The sequence below is a fragment of the Chiroxiphia lanceolata genome, chromosome 1 (genome assembly GCF_009829145.1).
Source record: "Chiroxiphia lanceolata isolate bChiLan1 chromosome 1, bChiLan1.pri, whole genome shotgun sequence".
NCBI classification, from domain to species: domain Eukaryota; kingdom Metazoa; phylum Chordata; class Aves; order Passeriformes; family Pipridae; genus Chiroxiphia; species Chiroxiphia lanceolata.
The window spans coordinates 43942781-43962754 of NC_045637.1; the positions used below are offsets into that span (position 1 = coordinate 43942781).

Sequence of the window (19974 nt, forward strand, 5' to 3'; positions counted from 1 at the left end):
AGTGCTGAGGGAGCTGGTTGATGTCAATGTAAGACTACTCGATTGTCTTTGAAAGGTTGTGGCAACTGGGGAAGGTTCTTGAGGGCTATGAGAAAGCAGCTGTCACCTCATGTCCAAGAAAAGAAAGAGGTATCCAGTGAAATAAAACCTCACCTCAGTCCCTGAAAAGGGGATGGAGTGAATCCTCCTGGAAGCCATTTCTGAGCATATTAAGGTCAAGAAGATGATCAGAAGCTGACAACATGGATTTATGACAGAGAAATCATGTGTGAACAAGCTCTTTGCCTTCCCCAATGATGTGACTAGCTCAAGGGACAAGAAAAAGTAATGGATGTTCTTAATTCTGGCTTTAGCAAGGCTTACAACATCGTGTCCCATAACAGCCTCTCCAGCAAACTGCCAAGTGTGGACTGCGTAAGGGGACAGTGAGGTGGACTGAAAACTGTCTGCACACATTAGCTGAAAATCTTGTGATCAGTGGCACCAAATCCTGTAGGGAGGCCAGTCACTAGGTGGTATACTCCCAGGCATGATACTGAGTACAAACTGTTTAACATCTTCATTAATGATCTGAATGATGGGACAGTGTACCCTCAGCAAGGCTGCAGGCAATAAAAAACTGGGAAGACTGACTGATACACCAGAGGGCTGGGCTATCATTCAGAGGGACCTCAACAGGCTAGAGTAACAGGCAAAAAGGAATTTCATGAAGTGCAACAAATGGAAATATAAAGTCCTGAACATGGAAAGGAATAACCCCTTGTACCAATACAGGCTGGCAGCTGGTTGGCAATATACCTTTACAGCAAAAGTGGCCACCATTCTCCTGAGCTGCACTGGGCAGTGTGCTGCCAGCAGGAAGAGAGAGGTACCCTTCTCCTCTACTCAGCCTTGGTGACACTGAAGACGATGAAGGGACTGGAGCAACTGTCATATGGGGGGAGGCTGAGAGAGCCGGGACTCTTCAGCCTACAGGACAGAAGGCTCAGGAGGACTTTACAAGTATATATAAACACCTGGCCACCAAGATGATTAGAGGGATGAAGCACCTTTCCTATGAGGAAAGGCTAAAAGAATTGGGATTGTTCCGCCTGGAGAAGACAAGATTTTGTGGTGAGCTAGCTGCGGTATTCCGGTACCTGAAGAAAGCCTGCAAGAGAGCTGGAGAGGGACTTTCTACAAAGGTATGTAGCAGTAGGACAAGAGGGAATGGCTTCAAACTGAGAGTAGGTTTAGATTAGACATGAGGAAGAAATTCTTTACTGTGAGGGTGGTGAGGCACTGGAAGAGGTTGCCCAGAGAAGCTGTGGATCCCCCATTCCTGGAAGTGGGCAAGGTCAGGTTGGATGGGGATTTGAGAAACCTGGTCTAGTGGAAGGTATCCCTGCCTATAGCAGTGAGGTTGGAACTAGATGATCTTTAAGGTCCCTTCCAACACAAGACATTCTACTATTCTACGATCCAGTGCAAGGAAGTAAAGAACATGGAGGCACACTCTTCTCAGGGAAAGAATAGTGGAAGGACAGAAGAAAATGAGCACAAATTAAAATACAGGAAAGCATTTAAACATAAGCAAAATATTTTCCCTGTGAGGATTGTCAAACACTGTGATATGTTGCCCACAAAGGCTATGGAGTCTCCATTATTGAAGATAATCAAATCCAAACTGGACACAACCCTGAGCAATCTGCTGTAGCTGATCCTGCTCTCCCCAGAAGTCCCTGTCAATCTGAGTGAGTCTGTGATGTCCTTGTCCAATCATGAACCTACACTGCAAAAACATATAATAACTCTTCCTGGAGAGGAATCAATGTTGCCCCATAACGCTGACTTTTCTCTAAAATCATTGCTCAAGTAAGCTGTGCTCCAAGGCCCTTTTCTAACCCATGTAATAAACAAACAAACAAAAACAAAAAAAAAGAACCTGCCCTGAGGTCCCTTGAATGCTTGAGAAAGAGTCCTCCACATCCTCAAGAGGTTTTGTGTGAGGTTTACAGAAAGAAGATCACAAAGAAGTGCCTTCACAGCACTCTGGGTACTCAGATATTCCCTCAAGCTTTCCTGTGAAGGCCAAGGGATCCGAGAGGGAAGCCATGGTTTCATTTAGTCATCTGTCAGCTGCATGCATTCCTTCTCCTCATCTTTTTGCTTGTGCTGTGAGAGTGCACAGGTGTGTGGTGTGCCCTGGCTCAGCAGGAAGCTTGAGTAAGGCTATCTACTTCTGCCTGCCCATCCCAGGGCTGAGGAGTGCCTGGATAAGGAACTAAACATTCATACCCGCCAACGGGAACACCTGTCTTCTGAACTAGTGTGCATATGGAGTAAGTCAGCTGTGTTTGGGCTCACTGGATTCAGGCAGATCACCTGTCCATGTGATACCACATGGAACAAGCGATGTCCCAGCCATCAGGAGCTGGGTGGTCTGTGCATGTGCTGGCCAGCTGCACACTGCATGCACAGAAGACATTCCTGTTTGGGTGCCAAACTCGCCTGTTGGATGTCTGGAAATCTGCAGGACACCATACGTAAAACTGAGGCACTGAAAATTTGGGGAAAAGTTTTCAAAGTTCTTCTGTCTGCATATCTGGGCTTGCATCCTATTATCCTTTACCTACATTTGCCCAGAAGGCAAAAAGAGTTATTCTAAAACCTTCTGAGATTCTGATCACTACAGCACTTTAGCCAAGTACTACTAATGAAGAATAATCATTATTAGGCTAACAATACATTGAAATCTGGTCTTTTTACTTTCAATACAGTACCAAGGTGTAAGACTGTGTAAAGATCTTCAGTAAAAATTTTCTCTTTGACATTAATTTAATTTAGAATAACAGTTCTTTCTCCTCTTCTCCTGCCCATCTTGTCTCACCTATATTTAACCTAAGCCTGAAGGGCTCTCTGTGGGTGGCAGAAGAAGCCACCAGTCTCCCCAAGGAGCAGCACTAATGACAGTCAATTCTGAAAAAGAGAGCAGTGGTCTGGGAAACTGTTGTCATTTACTTGTCACCCAGATGGTGGCAAAGTGTCTCCTTTTTTTTAAACATGCTTTGAAATAATTTATTTGAAATGATGAATGAAGTAGGACATAAACAAAATGAAATAATTAAAAAAATCTAACTCTAAGCTTCTTAGTATTTTGTTGACAACCAGGAAAGAAAACACTGCATTGTTGCTAAGTCACATGGCTTAAATCCATTGATTACACATAATTTTCTTATTTTAAGAGTTAAACATACTTATGCATGAAAGACCAATGTGCAAATAGCAGACCTGTTGCTACATGTATTCAAGAGCCAGAATATATTTATATATATTTATATCTGCCCCTTCCACAAAAGACAATGGTATTCCTAGCTTAGGTGTCTCTATTATTCTTACTATTCCACTATAAAACTATTTTAATAAGAAAGGCTTTATTTGAGGCATTGTGGATCAGGTCTTAATCTGACTTAATAATTCCTTCAAAAGGGTTTTGCAAGTGTCAGCTTTCCATTAGCCAAAGAGGACACGAGGTAACAAGACTTGGTTAATAAATATGTATGATACACAACAGCTTTCTCATTTCTCTTAAAATTAGGTCAATGTGCCTTACATTTGAGTTCTTCTGTCAATTCTTAAAATTACAGCAATTCAATTTTTTAATGAAATATAACTCTTGGTACAGCAAACCAAATACTAGGAAAAAGCTTCTGTACTCCCAAAAGGTGGCAAAAAATATCTCTGAGGCTGGGTGACACTGTATCTGGAGTTGATATTCAAAGTTTTCTCTTCTAGAGATCTGGTTAATCTGAAACTGAATAGAAAAACTGAATTATGGAGACTTGCAAAAAATGTTACCAGAGAGAAAATAAAAAGCCACATGTCAACCCTCCTACTTAGGAGATTAAACTAGAAGTTCAAAAATGACTGAATATATGAGAAGGAAAACATAATTTTAGATGCTGGCACAACTCAGATGTTGTGCAAGTACCCAAGACAGATCAGCTTTCAGAGAACAGGCGGGACATGGTGCAAAAGCCTTCTGGCAGCCGCAGTCCCAACCACAGGATGGCACTACTGGGTATATTTTAGTAAATGCAGCCACATTTGCTCCAACATTTTAACTCTACTGGCACAGTGTCAAGTGAGCAAACACGAATCAAAGCTGTGCATTTCCACTGCTGTCTCCAGAAAACGGCCTTGTCTCTGTACTGAGTTGAACTAAGCCTATGGGTGCGGAGATGTGGCTGTGTGGATGTCCTAAACAGGTCACGTGTGACAGGCAAACAATGTTAATCCCATGAGATGGAAAGGGCAGAATGTCTTCATGTTGAATGGCCTTATTACAGTGATAAAATCTCCTCCAGAAGTATATTTCTTCAAATGCCAATTCTGACTAAGACTACATCTTTTTTTCTCTCTGATACAACTGCTGCCAGCTCTCTCTATCCCCCCTAAAACATTTCCCATGTCACAGGAGGCCTTCAGCGTGCTTTGACACCATTACCAGCCAAAAGCAAGTTCAGCGTGATTGCAAATGTTAACAAATTGGGTTATTTACATTTTTCATTAATTTTGAAGCAGTGTTAGTTAACAGCTTAAGGATACAGGGTACTATTCCACAGTCCCATATTAACTGCTGTTTTCTTTAAAAAATATCTTGTGATGACAAGAGAATATGTGATTTAACAGTTCTTTACAACAATTTCTTACCTGATGGCTATAGAAAACAAGTTGAGATTACATTATCAACCTTTAAGTCATATCACAAAGGTCAATGAAAAAGAATGAGCATCTATTACACATTTAGAACTGTGTGGAAACAAAAATCCTCCTTGGCACATCTCTTGTTTTTCAAAGTTTGATCCATGCTTATTTCATCTTCGGTATTATTACTCTTAAAATCATTTAGGGTTGGCAAGACTGTAAACAGCAACACAAGATATGGAATACTAATGAAAGATGAATCATGCACTTTCTTGAACATAAAAGATGCAATATTTTACATATATGCAAATTCTTAACCTGATCCTTATTCTATTAACTTAAAAATGTTCTTATGTAACATGGACTGAATTTGACCCATAGCATTTTCATCTATTAAAAGTAATTAGAGAAATACTTAAGCTGAACATAATGCTTTGGTAAACCGACTGATTTGCAACCCCAAGCAGAAGAAACATACTAAAGACAGTCAGCACACCCTTCTTTCTTCTGAAGAGTTTGCTTCAATTCAGAGGGTTTCTGGGCCAAAATCCCAGTATCAACTTCAGCTGTTCACAGTGAGAGCATTGCTATGAAGCAGGACATTCATGTGACATGCAGGATTTTGGTGAAAAAGCATCTCATGACTGAAGTCATAAGGACAGTTCAGACTCTGATCTTATTTAACCTTTTGCTGAGATTGGTAATAGAGTTGCTAATTACTGCCATAGATTCGAGCTTTCATATTTGAAAGCAACATGATTATTTGCCCCGAATCTTTAGGGATATGAGCTGTAATCAGCTTTGAGATAAGGAGAGACAGAATCTCGTATCTGGAATATCCATATTTTCCGTATCAATTTCATTTGAGTAGACAGCATCTCATTCAGAGAAAGAGTAAAGAATATTTGACTAAACGCTGGCTTTGTGTTCACACAATCTTTCCACATTTACTCTCCTGACATTACTCGTATTCAAAGCAATGCCTTCTGCAAGAGTGGGTTGGTTTTCCACTTCCCTACTGATTTGCTCAGTAATCAGAAGGCAATTGCAGTGTCTCCCCTTACAATATCATGCACTAAAACTTCACATCTCTCGAGGAAATAAGGAATAGGCCAAGGAAAGGAGAAAAGCTCCAGTCAATACAAACATAGCTTGACAATCAGCAACAATGAGAAAGGAAACAATACTGCAAAATGTGAAATGACAGATAAATGAGATTTAGGTGAAGTTTCACACATCTATCCTTTCTCCTGTGTGTGACAGAAGCTCTTTAATGATGTTGTCAGTGCCCCTAGATGGAGTAAGAGTCTTGATGTACACAGCCACTTATCTGTCATCCTTTATTTTACACATTTTAAACATATCCTGAAAATCTAAGACAAAATAAGAGTTTCAAGGCAAAATATAGATGAACGAAATGTGGAAAATTAAACCTGGGGAAGATCAGGACCTTTACAAGAGATGCAGTATGATACTAGTGTTGACTTCATTTATCAGAAATTGAGTTCAGCCTCCTCAAAAAAACCACACACTGAGAGACTGATTCATTCTTTCCTTTGTGCCATAATGATGTCAATGAGTTCAACAGAGTAACTTTCAATTTTCTTTCAGTAAGGAAAGGAGACATCCATCTGTCTATCCACATGGACCAAAGAAAAGAGAACTTCTTGTGGAACTAGCCCACACTTTGCTCAGTAAAGGGCCAAAGACAGCTCCCAAATACCCTGCTAGAAATCCTCTGTAGCCAACAACAATATCACAGATACAATTTAATCTGAATTCAGATTTGGAATGCCTTGATTTAGAACAAGGAAAACAGCCTCTGAAAAGCCATTGTATATCACAAACATCAATGCCATGATGCTGAATGTTCACTGTGTATGCAGTGACCCAGAACTGTATTAATAATAATACCCACTGAAGACATTATATTGTGCAGTCTCTTCACATTTATAAAAGCAGGAAATTATATTTATGGCCAAAATCTTCTATTTTCATGATTTGTCCTAGCACACCAGATATTTGCTGCACCAAATCTTCCACTAAGACTTACAGAAAATAAAACTAGGTGCAGTAAAAATATGATGCAACAGCTAGGCTAAAGCTTCTCTTTAAATATTCTGGATGTTATGAAGTTGATCTATATTGTTAGAGTTACACAAACTGGACTTTTGATGTAAATGAAAACAAATGAGCATGGAAAAAACCACTCTTTGGGAAGTACAGAAGGAGAGAATTATAATAAAAATGGTGTCAAGTCCCACATTCTGAACTCACTTCTAGGGATTATTTGCTGTCTTCACCCCGAAGAAGCCCATAATTGCTGAGAACATTCAACACAGACAGTGTCCCTGCTGGCTCCACAGGGGGCTTATTTGTAAAAGTTACTGGAGAAGGGAATGAAGATGAGCCAACCGACAGTAAAAACCAGGACAGGGCAAAAAAAGATCAGCAAAATTCCCAACTCAGCAGATGCAATGGAGAAAGAGTTCAAAGCACCAGGAGGAATTTCTTCACTGAAAGGGTTTGGTAAGCACTGGAATGGTCTGACCAGGGGAGCAACCATCCATGGAGGTGTTCAAGAAATGACAGGACATGGCACTTTCTGCCATGGTCTAGTTGACAAGGTAGTGTTTGTTCAAAGATTGGACTTGATGATATTAGAGGTCTTTTCCAACCTCAATGATTATGTGATTCTGTGAATGTAATGCAACAATACACAGATAGGGCAAAATAGCCCAGTTTATCTTCTCAGGGAAACAATTTTTGGTAAGGACATAAAAACTGTCCCTTAGTCTCTACAGAAAACATGTATGGACTGAGCTCACGTATGACTCCTCAAGACTTATGATAGGAAAAAAAACAACAATGAGACAATGACCAACATAGGACTGGCATTAAGTTACTCTGCTTAATGCACTCTGACACGTTATGGAGGTGCTTCCATGATATCAGGGCAGGCCCTGCAAAATACCCAAACAGGACACATCAGAACAGCCCAAGGAAAGGGGACAAAGGCTCAAGTGTAACAGAGGGATGGCCTGAAGAAAAGTTCTTGGAGCCAAGAGGATAAAAGGAAAGAGAGACAAGAGAATGAAGGTTGCAGAAAAACCAGAGATAAAGCAAATGCCACAGATAATGACATGAAGCTAACGAAAGGACAGGGAAATTATGAGGGAGACTAAAAAACACAGCTACAGACTGAGGGGAAAAACAAGAGGGTGAAAGAAGAAAAAGTTCTTACTTGAAAAACAATAAAATAGTGATCCTATGATTGCTAAGGTATTGGTTTGTTTCTGTCAAACAGTATGTCTTCATATATTTTGCAATTTTTAGACTGTCTAAAAGATTATTAAGTTAACAGAAATTTATTTTCTTTTGTTTGAAGCATCTGTTAGGAGGACCAATGTGATTAGGATAAAGAAACTTTCTGGTTTGGGGTAACTAAGCCAAAGGCTGCCAGACAAAGTTGACTGAGGCCTGTTACCAGTAGCAGATGTTCAGAAACAGAAGTGGGGAATGGAACAGACTGTCCAACCTTAAACTTGCATCAGGAAAGCCATCAGAAATAGCACAGTGAATGGCAGTCTTCACAGAGTTCAGGAAGTCAGTAAGAAGACATTTTCAGCTATGATTCAATTACAAAGGCTGTCTGCATCCGGGCAGGGCTGAGCCACCCACGTAGCAGAGGGCACCATGTAGGTATACTTGGGATGTGACCTAGTCCAGGTGCCTGTCAACTTCTGACTCAGAGGAAACCAATTCAGTAATTTTCATCTGTAAAGGACAAAATAATATTAGCTGACAATCTTCTGCAACTCCTCTTTTTAACAGGAGCCACTTGGAATCATGGGTATGTTTGAAAAATCAATTTTTAAGCAAATGAAAATGTAAGAGTTTGAGGTAGATATCCTTGTTTGTTTCACTCTTTTTGGTATTAAAATTAATTGCAAATATCTACTAGTAGTTCTTGTCTCAACCATGTATGAGACAGACTTTCAGTGGCTGTCTTTACGAGCAAATACTCAGGGACATCTGAGATACCACAACCCTTTTACAGTACAACAGTACGGTTCATGCTAACATTGAAGAAAAGGCTGAACAGCAGTCCCTCAATGAACATGCCAAATATACAGTTTATATGTCAGCTCTCTAACAGCTATTATGATTGTCAAGCATATTAATAAACTTTCACAGTTAAAAGAAAAAGAAAATCTGAGCCCATTTTCAGGATATTGTGCTGTGAGCGAACACTTACAGACTAAGGATTTGTCTGCGGGGAATATGCTAAATCAAGCCCTTTTGAACTTTTGATTAAATAATTGATGCATAATGCAGAATGTATAATATATGCATCCTTTTCCCATAGTTGCCTGGAAACCCATATGGAACAGTACTAGCAGTTCCAGGAGCATTTAGTCTCTAAGTCTCTGGTAAAGACAAAGGAACAAAAAAGTTTTTAAAATCATTAACTCCTCTCTCTTTCCGTTCTTCAAGTACTGCAGGATACCAGAATTAGTAACTTACACAATGGTATCATGACTCCTGTAATAGAGAGTGCTTTTTCTTTTTTTAAAGCTATATCTCTTAGAGCCATGTGAATAATGTCATTCACTCTAAGGGAACCTGTAAGATTCAGCTTCTGTTAAAATAGAAAAAAAAGAACACAACTAATATTTCCAGCCTCTACCTTTATGTAATAATAATAAGCAGCTCATAGAATATCCAAGATGGTCAACAGAGAAGAATAAAAATAAGAACTCAAAACGCTGATTTTTTCCCTAAATTACGGGATTTTAAGGAAATTTCATACAAGACTGATTGATGAGGGTTTAGAAGAATATGAGAATGCCATGATCACAAATTCAAGGGGCAGATTGTTTCAAATTATGGCCAAGCAGACCTTTTGCACTTCTCAAGTAGTCAGCACTTGAGATTGCTCTTGGCAACACTTGATTGCTCTGTGATCCAGTCTGAATCTCTCTTGCACTTCATTGCTTCCAAGATAGAATGAAAAACATGATAAAACCCAACAATAAAAACAGAGCACCTGGAAACCTACAGTGATGAAGGATTAAGTTATTTAATCTAAACAATTCTGTCATTATGACAATTTGGTGGCTCTGTTTCTGACGGTCCTCCTGAGAGAGGAAAAAAAGAGAAGGGTAAGCACAATATTGCGTATACAGTCCTTGAGAAGTAAAAGGCAGGACGGTGACAATGAATGCCTCCCTCCATGGCAGGGATCTTCATGGATACTGACACCTTTACACATTTCTTGTGCACTCCGTTTCATGTTTGAGAAAATAAATACTCAGTGAGTCAAAGGAAGAATGTCTTTATACTACACTGGCAAGAGGTCTCATTTAAGTAAAGAGAAGTAGTTATATGTTCCTAAATTAATCAACATGTAAAGATGAAAGATTTGGTGGTTAAACATCAACAGGACAGACTGGAACACTTGTGAATACCCTCTAGCTTTGTGTTTAGGGAACTGAAGATATGTAAGATCAGTGTAGATTTTGTCATGCAGGAGAAAGTTGAACCTGGATCTCCTGTTGACTTCCTCAGTCCCTGGATAACACAAAGGTCACAGCACCATTTCCAGTGTGGAATCAAGACTTATCCTTTCCTTTTACTACAGGTAGCAGATATTGTTACTTTTCATTTTGTGGTGAATGGCATGTTGAATGGGATGGGATAAAATGATATTTTAGGCGTCAGCCCAGTATAGAAAAAATAAAATCAAACCCCAAACCCTAGTAATTTTATTTAGGCTTAATCAAATAAGTTTTCAAAAAGTGCTTGCCATCATGATGGGGGCCAGTAGCTCATACAGTCTGAACTCATCATTTCATACACAAATTGTCAGTTTCTAGGACAAAAGCATTTTCAGAAGCATCCTGTAGCATTACAGGAGGTATAATAGTACAGACAGAAAAGAGCTTTAAGAAAAGCATAATGTATTTACAATAACTGTCATTCATTTTCAGTAGAAAATTATTATATTTCAGAAGGGGAGAAATTAATTCTAACTTAAAACAAATGTAAAAAGGCAGATCAGATCAGGGAAGAACCCAAAAGCACGTATAGAAATTAAGTTGACATGCCTACATGCCTCAGCTGTGACTACTTAAGCTCAGAGGAGGCAGGATGAAGAGCAGATGGAGGTGGAGGACACTGCCTTGGACATACACAAGGTTTCCATCATAGTCATGGCAGTTGTGCTTTCTATGTAGCTGTACTACAACTTGGATAGGCTGAAAGAATTTAAAAAAATTTAAAAAATCACTCACGCTAAGCAATATTGAAAGGAGAAACAAAGACACCAAAACTCCAAGGTGTTGAGATTAAACTGCCAGGGAAACAAGCTCCCTTTTTGTCTGCATTAATTAAGGCACATATTACTATCACTAGCATAGCTTTTGCTATGCTTGCCAATGATTTATTCTGATTTAAGGAAAACAACAAAATTTTCTTTTGCAGCCAGAGTCACAGAATAACCTCACAACACATTCAGGATAGTTCATCAAGGACAGCAGAAGTTTTCCAGCCATACAGTTCTGTATTAGTGAGTGATGTTTAACGGTATAATGGTTTTGATTATGATACAATGTTATGTCCTACTCCTGCTGTCACCACAGCCCAGAGGGAATTTGCATATGAACATGGTATTTCATCTAAGCTTGTTAATAAATTCACTGAAACCCAAATATTAAAATAAATCAACTGCACAATGATCACTGGGGAAAACTATAAATTGTGCTTTTTGGTGGCTCCTGAATACTGGTGAATGTCAAGAGATGTCCAAGTGCTGTCATTGGTCCTTTGTGTCTTGTTTTGGGAAAGCCTATGGTCCTTCTGTGTCTGGATATCATGGATAAATAGCTGCAAATCAACCTTGTCAAGATGGCATTTTCCTGGTGCAAAGGGGAGCCGAGTGGCAGTATGTATGGTGAGAATCTACATTGGGTGCTCCAAAACCTGTTCTGATGCACTGGAGGTAAAGTGAAGGACAATACTCTAATGTTTGACTTGATCAGAGCTATATTGGTTCATAGGTTTTCAAGTTCTGTGACTGTTTCAGACCTCACAGCGCTCACCTGTAGCTCAGCCTCCTTGATTCTTGAAGTGTGTGCTATTTGGACGGCCTTTAAAGCACATTTAGAAAATTTAGATGATGAAGTCAGTTATTCCCATTTTGTACAATTTGTACTGTACAGATTGGAATAAACATGTAGCATGTTTGATCAGGTCTCTGTATCTGCTTCCTATCTGCTTTTATTACCCCAAATAATGAAATTTAACCTCAAAGGATTAGGGTGCTACTGTTTCCAAGACTATATCCAACACCATCATCCAGTAAAGCAGTCAGTCAGCTCACACACTCCCGGTTTTACAATCTGGGATCTCAAGATGACATAACCACCAGCAGTGTTTTTCTCCAGGGTCCACCTGTCCACCACTCTTGCCATTCATTTGGAATTATTCATGCACAAATCTCAAGATCTTCTCAAGACTTCTTTAGTACTTCTTTGGGTTTTTTTCCTTTTTTTTTACACAAGAGGTATCTACATCTCATGTTATCATATTGTAACTAAGAGAAGACTATTACTATTGCAACAGGTCTCTTGCTACAGGAGTTCTGCAAAGTAATAAACAAGTAGGCTGCAATTATCTCTTTCTATACCCACCACATCCTCGAAGGTACCTACATCACTTGCAGAGTTCCTCTTTTCATTATTTCCAATTTTAGAAATTGTCAGCAGAAATAAGAAGCATAAAATTAGTTTATATTCATGGTGCATTAACAAAGTTTCCCAGTGTCTAAGACTTCTGCATTCAGAATTTTGTGAGTCTCCGGCTTTGGGGATTTTTGTCACATATTGGGCACTTAGCAGATTCAGAGGTGTGCTAACAATAACTTGTAAATGTTACTGTTATTTATTTGTAGAGTTAATTTAGGCAAAGAGGAATGCTTAAATTTGCAGGAATTATTCTTTGAAAGATAACATCAGAGCTTTTTCAAATTTATTTATTTATTTTCTGAGTTCATAAGAATTTCTTGCTTTTCTGAAGAATGAGTTTGACTGGATTAAATTATATCCTGTTTGACAAATAATTGCAATGACTGATAATGATTTTTCACACTTTGATGATTGCATTTAAACTGTTTGCTTTAAAATGCTCAGAGAGATTTTTATAAAAGAAATACTTTTCACAGAGTACTTTCCCTAAAGTTTTATATAATTATCAGAAAGACATATATTCGCAATTTTGAAGACTGTTGGCTAAATATCTACAAAGCAGTCTTCCTCTTATGAAAATGAAATAATTCCAGAGCAATTAATTTGATAAACAGTGTTAGTACTCAAAGTGCAACATTTGTAGTGGTATTTTGGTAAATGGTGGTAAACTAGCACATTCTCTAAAATCTTTATACAGATAGTTTAACTAGCTTCAGGAGAAACATTCTTAGAATATGAAAGCACTTTTACCTATTGCACACTGCCTATTTCACCAGTAAAACCCAGCCTCCTGCTGAAGGTTTCAGCAAAAAGAACTTTTGTACTGAGAGAATAATTCACAAAGGGAGGCCAGGAGTTGAAACTGTGTCTGTGTCTGCACTAAAGACAGCAGAAACAAACAGTGCACTGTGTGTGATAAGTGTAGCTGTCTCTTAAGTGAAATCCCATGACTGTCTATGCTAATGGGCACCTTCGGGTAAAAAAGATGGTGCTAATAAAACCTCTGCTCTGCTTTCCTTGGAACAAACACTTCTGGCCCTCAAAGCAGCTCTCTGCTTCCATCCTCGTACACCCTCAGCCTTTAGCCAAGAGCAGCTTTCTGCAGTTTGTCAAGTTAGCTCTTTAAATGAACCCCTCAAATACACTCTTTCCAAGCAATTTTTCCCTAGTAAGTCTGGGCCAGTGTGCCAGGGCAGGGCAGGAGAGCACAGCTCAAAGAGGAGTGGAGCAGAACTGTCTTTGAGCTTTTTCTTATTATATTCCACCCTAAATGAAGCAGCTCAGATGCAGCAGAAAGGTTATTTTTTCCATGACCTTCTTTTTTTTTTCTCATGAACTTGCTATTGGGTGGTGCATAATGACGATTTCTGTAAGGGAAAAAACCCCACAACAGTAGTTGACATGAGCCAGAGGTCTAATATTAACCATTTCAAGGGCAGTGCTCAGTTCAGTGGCTCTATGTTTAAAAGCTCTTTCTTGGACAGCCATTGCCTGAATACTTGTCAAGTGAATGAATTCCCATGGATAAGAGAAAGCCATCCAGGAGAGCAGCAGTCTACCCAAAACAATCAGGAGAAAACTTCACTTGATGGTGAAAAGGCGCAATTCAGCCCTTCCAGAGTAACAGGCATTATTTCTTAAATTGCACAGAATCTGATTATTAGGATTATAAGTTTGTCCTTTTTTTTTTCTTCAAAAGAGATTGATACAGTATAACTCTGGAAACAAGACCAGCAAATAACTTCTCCTAGGTTATCAGTGGCGACCAGAAGGCAAGCCCTGTCCACGAGCGACTTGGCACAAGCTGGCGAACTGAAGAGCATCTGTACTGACTCTTTATGAAGAGAACCAACAGTTCCACGAAAGCAGATCACAGTTGATAAAAAAGAGGCACAAAGTTAAGAATTAACAACCAGTATTTTTAGCCAGCCAGCCACTCCCAACGAGACCATTATTAGCCCCTAGGTTTTTTCATCTGCTTTGCATACAGTTGCATACAGACTTTGCTATCAGTGTCAACTTAAATAGATACTTTTGTCACCTCAGACTATTGTCTTCTGTTACCATGAAAACGAAGTGAAAATGTCATCCTCCTAAACATAAAATTTAAAAAATAAACAACTGAATGCAACATAATAGTGTCTTTCAACACATTTGCTCCTGAATGGGAGAAGCCAGCTGCTGGGCAGGTACTAAAGCCCCCCTGGGTTTTGCGTCTGGCAGCTTGCTTACAATGTGATACTAATCCTTCAATTAATATTTCAGCTAAACACCTATGGAAAATATGAGAAGTGTGCTGCAGAAGTGATCGAACAATCAGCTCTGTGGCTAATAACACAGTAACTACTCTCCAAAATCTTCTTCATCACAACTTGGCCTTTCCAGTATGTAATGCAGACACAAGTAACCCCAAAACCAGGAATTCTCTCCAGGGGGGTTAATCTCTATCAGCAGTGAGCATTTCTTAACATACTTACCACTGAGTTGTACCACAAGCATAGCCAGGTTGCCATTCTAGTCCAGCTATGAAGACTAAAACCCACTTGTTTTCTCTGTGTTAGTCCTCTCTCTACTGCTACTACCGACAAGAGTTCCCCTGGTTAGGATTTTTTCTTTTTTAACTTTTTTAACTTGGTGTGGAAAGGTCTGGTAAAACACATAAATCCAAACCTGCCCTTCTAAGTATTTGCATACTATTTTGGATGGAGAAGAAAGGATACACTCCATTACAGATTTTATATGTATCTCCCCTTTAAAGTTTACAATACATGACTGTGCTAATAGAAACTGCAGCTGTAAAGAAAGAAAGACTGAATCTCAGAAGAAAAGTTAAAAAAGTCACTAATCAAGTGGGAAATTTCTCAACAGTAAAACCTAGAAGGAGGAGGGCAGACACACAGAGATTACAAGCAGGTTCACCCTCTCAGAAAAGCAGCGCCTAGCTGGCCTTGTGGAAAAAAAAAGAGTCCGACTGACACTGCACTTAGTTTGCCGCACCCCAAATACACGAGGACTGGAACGACCACTTCTTCTCATGGAGCTGCTATAAAAGCATTTAATTTGCAGGATCTTCAAAGAATATCCAATTTTACAAGAAAATTGGAGAATGTAGTTAACATACCTATTAATTAAAGCTATGTCCTGCATCCTGACCCACCATTCTATCACTGAATCACTGGCATGTTTAAGGCCAAGTTCCTTATATAAAGAGGTTAGTATTTAAAATCTGCCCAGGCACTCTGATGAGATCCTTTGCAATGCCAGATCAAACAGTCCCTATTTGTCAGTGATGTGAAGGACAGACTAGGGAGTGCAGGGGAAAGCTTACAACAACGGTAGGTCAAAGAAGTGCTGACATACTTACAGTTGCATTTCTTCTGAACAAATCTAAGCTTGCATGCTGTTCGGTAGGTGGACAAACGAATGCGATCCAGATCCTGAGCCCCTAGTGGAAGAGAATAACGGTGACATTTGTATGGAATATGACCTGTGCGTATCTTTGCTAGCAGGGAAGCCAGAGAACAAAGAGGACACATGAGCTGACTCTCTTTAACAATTTTCAAGGCTCTCTCCTTCACAGAGAGGGTAGAGAGGAGTGAGGAATGAGAAGGGGAATGTCAAGAGCTACAGTGTTAAAAGACTTTTATAAAGGAAGGCAAGGAATAGTCAGCCCACTGTGTCTGTCACTTTGAAGAACAATCTGGCCAAGCTGCAGGCTAAAAGACACACTGGCCAGGCTCCAACAGCTCCAACAGGCAAAACCTCAGTCTAATTTTAATATTTAACAAAAAAGCTCAAAACAACTATCTTTAGCTGACATGCCAGCAAACCAAATCAGAAAAAATACCATGCCATAACATAAAGGCTTATGGCAATCTGCAGAAGGGGGTAAAAATAATGCAAAGGGTGCAAGGACTTTCTCCATTTTCCAGAGGTTTATTCTCTGCAAGGGATAACTCAAGCTCTCTGCTTCAGACATAGTTTGGCCTTGCCTGCTGCAGCTTCAAGATCTGGTAAAATTTCCAAAAGCATCTATCCTGGAGATGGGTACAAAGTAGTTGGTAGCTACCTGACATACAACCACAACCCAGAGGGACCAGGATGGGGGCAGAACCTGGCACGGTGTCCATCAAACATATCCAAACAAGGTACAGTCAGGATGTAAAAGAAGTGGAGTGAAATATGCTCCGGCTTTTACACAAGCTTCCTAAATGCTCTCTTTAAGATTCTTCTTGACATGATTCGACTCAGCTGCACTGCTGTACATGTGGCCATGTCAGCACCTGTAGCAGGATGCTCTGCCTAAGTGGGGGTAAAACAGCTTGAACTTTCCCCTATTTGCAAAAGTTATCAGCAATGGATGGAGAAGGAGGATCACGCTGCTTTTGGTTGTTGAAGAATGCTGAGACCAGCCTGACTCCACAATCCCAAAATCAAACATTCTGAGGACGTGAAAAACAGGGTCTCCTGACAGAAACTGACACTGGTGAGGATGTGGCAAACTAAGTTCCCAATAAAGGAAGCAACAAGTGATAGAACTGATAACTTATCTTAAGTTGCTGAGCTAAAGGCTGCTGAGCCGGCATAGGTAGCCTAGAAACATTTGATTGACCGTCAATCACTCAATCACTTTGTACTACAAAAGCTCAGTCTTACTTTTTAATGGCAGGGACTTCTAACATATTCCTTCTGGAGGTATGTGTGTAGATTCCTCCCTTGAGGAGGGATGCCTCAAAGTTACTCCTCAAGGCCAAGTGAAAGAGATTTGCCCACGGTTGTTGGTATGGGTGAGTAACAATCTCTACTTACTAACTATTAAGCTAGCTTTGAAATAATTTAATTAACAGTACACTACATTAATAGTTACAACTATCTATATTGTATGGTAAATAATTTTGATTAAAGTATTTTAGTCTAATTATTATCGTTGTAATCAATTTAAAGAAATATTTATTTTATTCATGTAAATTTATTTGGTTTGCCATCCTTAATCCTGCAGGACAAAGTCATATAAAGGTTCAGTTACACCTATATAATCCTTTAGACACAAACCACTGCCTAAATCTGGGACTAGGATTGGATCCAGCTGTACCCAGATGGCTCCTCGAGAAGGAGATTAGAAAGTGAGGGGGTCCTTTCTGCACCTTGTGACTCAGGGGAAGGGCTTCCCTGATAAGCCTTGTCCAAAGCTTCCATTCTGCCTTTTTCACCCACACCTTCTTAAACAACCTGCCATCCTTTGGACTCAAATTTTTCAAATGTGCTCTGACCTACAAGATGAAAATGAGAATGATACTCTCCCCTCTACCCAGATTCTACTCTTTTCCTGACCAGATTCTCCCACACCATCTTCCCAGGGCTCCCAGCTGCTCCCTTTTGCCAGTTAGCTGTCTTAACAACAACTGCTCCTGGGAGAAATTACCCATAACTACTTACCATCAGGTCAGGGAACTATTTTTGTGCTTTATTGTTAAAATTATACAGGGCTTTCTCTTCTCCATTAATATCTCACTGACAGCTTTTGGAAAATTTCTTTACTGGTAAAGGGGGAGATAGTGCTTACAACACTAAGACTTTCCTTTTTAATAGGACAGATGAGTAAAATGCATATAACTTCTTCCCTCTTAACTTTAGTGAAAGTTACTAGAAAGTTTCCAAAGCTCCTTTATAAAAGGCTCCTTCAGCCTTTTAAAAACATTTAAAGAGTCAAAGCAAAGTGAGACTCTGGCTCATTGAGTTTTTGAGTTGCAATATTAATCCTAAATAAATTAATTTATAGACAATAATGTAGCTTTTTTTTTTAATATTTGCACACACGGTGGATGGTATTATTTTGATACTATTTGCGGATTAGTGTTGCTGATAAATCCCTGGAAATGACAATTTAATTTTATCATGATTCACATTTTGCCACACAGTCAGAGATCTATTTGTTAAATAACTTCTGTAGAAAAGTGACATCACTTACATGGAGAGTCCTGAAAAACAAGTGGAAAGATACATGGGACTGAGCATGGCAAACAAGACACTGAATTTGTCACTTCCCTACAGTCAGTGGCCTTTCCTTCCTTCTGCCTGCAGGCAGTGCTTCACTCTGTATTCTTTGAATACGATCATGTCATGCAACACTATTTGCAGTTTGCAAAAATAACAAAGGGAAACACTGCAAGCTTTGGCTGTTGTTTTCTTCTGGATAATATGTGACAGCAGCACAACAGTGATGTACATCCTGAACTCTTCATCAGTCTGGAATATACTGGAGCATGTCAGGTAAGACTAAGGTAAGACTAAGACCTAGTAATTTGATGTCCCAATAGGGCATTTTGAGTTGTAAGACACAACTCAAGCTTTAACCACCGGACTCCACAGAAGAAGATGATGATTATGATACTAATTCACAAAAGTCTGTAATTCAGAACTAGAAAGGTGCCTCTTCTGATTGAAAGTAAACAAAAAAGTTGAACTGAATCTCTCAAAATACAGGGAAAATCACAGTGGTCCAAATTTAAAGTCAGAAAGTCAGAGTCAAATCCTTCTGTTCCTTGTTCAGGACAAATTTCTCACTTAAAAAGGCAGGAAAAGTTGGATTTTTTTTCTTTTTAAATTTTTTTCCCCCTGTCTTGTGTAGTCTGGAACATGACCCACTTTCTAAAAGCATAGCTGGGTTTTAATCACAGGCTTGCAGATGCAACTGCAAGAACCTAAAACACTGGAAAAGGCCTTTATGTTATGAATTTTCTTCCTCTGATATTGGCAGCCTGTGAGTTTTAACTTTTTACCATATGCTTATGTCTGTCATAACGTTAAGAAACTCCACATGGCCCGCAGTATGTAGGACGTTTGGAGCACATGATTTTTCTTAAACGTGTTAAAGTGTGGGCTTGCACACAGATGAGGGCACCTGAATGCAACCTCAGGGTGAACTTCTCTTTCAGTGAAGAACAACCTTTACATATAGAGAAATTCAAGGGACTCTCCAAATGCAAAGTTCAGAGTTTCATGAATATGGACATTTCTTCACCTAAAATACATTTAGTTTTTCACAAAGACTTAATATTTTCCCCTCTTTTAACCTAGTTGGAACAGTGGAGGAACGGAGGCAGGTAAACAGAAAAGGGAAGCACACGTGAGATAACCCAGACTCAAGTAAATATGTCAAAATACTAAAACGTGTAAGAAAAAATAGTAGACTATAACTACTCATGTACAGTATGGGAAAACAGTCCTTCCTCTGCCTCCCACTGCTGATTTTTGCAACACCTCCTTAACTCCTCCAAAACAACCCAACATTAAAACAGCCTTCAAAACTGTGGGAACAAACCATAAATCCTTACAGCAGTGTCTTAAGCATTTTAGGAATATTTCAAAGTAATTGAAGTTGATGGTAGTTGTGCCATTGACTTTAGCTGATAAAAGCTCAGGTCCCCTCTATAATTCTCATTAAAATTATTGTTTGTTCTCATAATAGACAAATCCAATTTTTATTCTGGCCAAAGAACATCCCTTTCCTCCACTGGTCCAAGAAGTTGTACACAAGAGA

General features: G+C 39.3%; 1 protein-coding gene across 12 annotated transcripts in view; it reads right to left on the minus strand.

Moving 5' to 3' along the window:
- DTNA (dystrobrevin alpha) overlaps nt 1-19974 on the minus strand; it is a 225419-nt gene that overhangs the window by 76025 nt on the left and 129420 nt on the right. For all 12 annotated transcript variants that reach the window (XM_032676102.1, XM_032676155.1, XM_032676147.1 and 9 more), the window contains one exon: nt 15799-15879. In XM_032676102.1, the coding sequence (XP_032531993.1) occupies nt 15799-15879 (81 nt within the window). The remainder of the gene's footprint in view (nt 1-15798; nt 15880-19974) is intronic.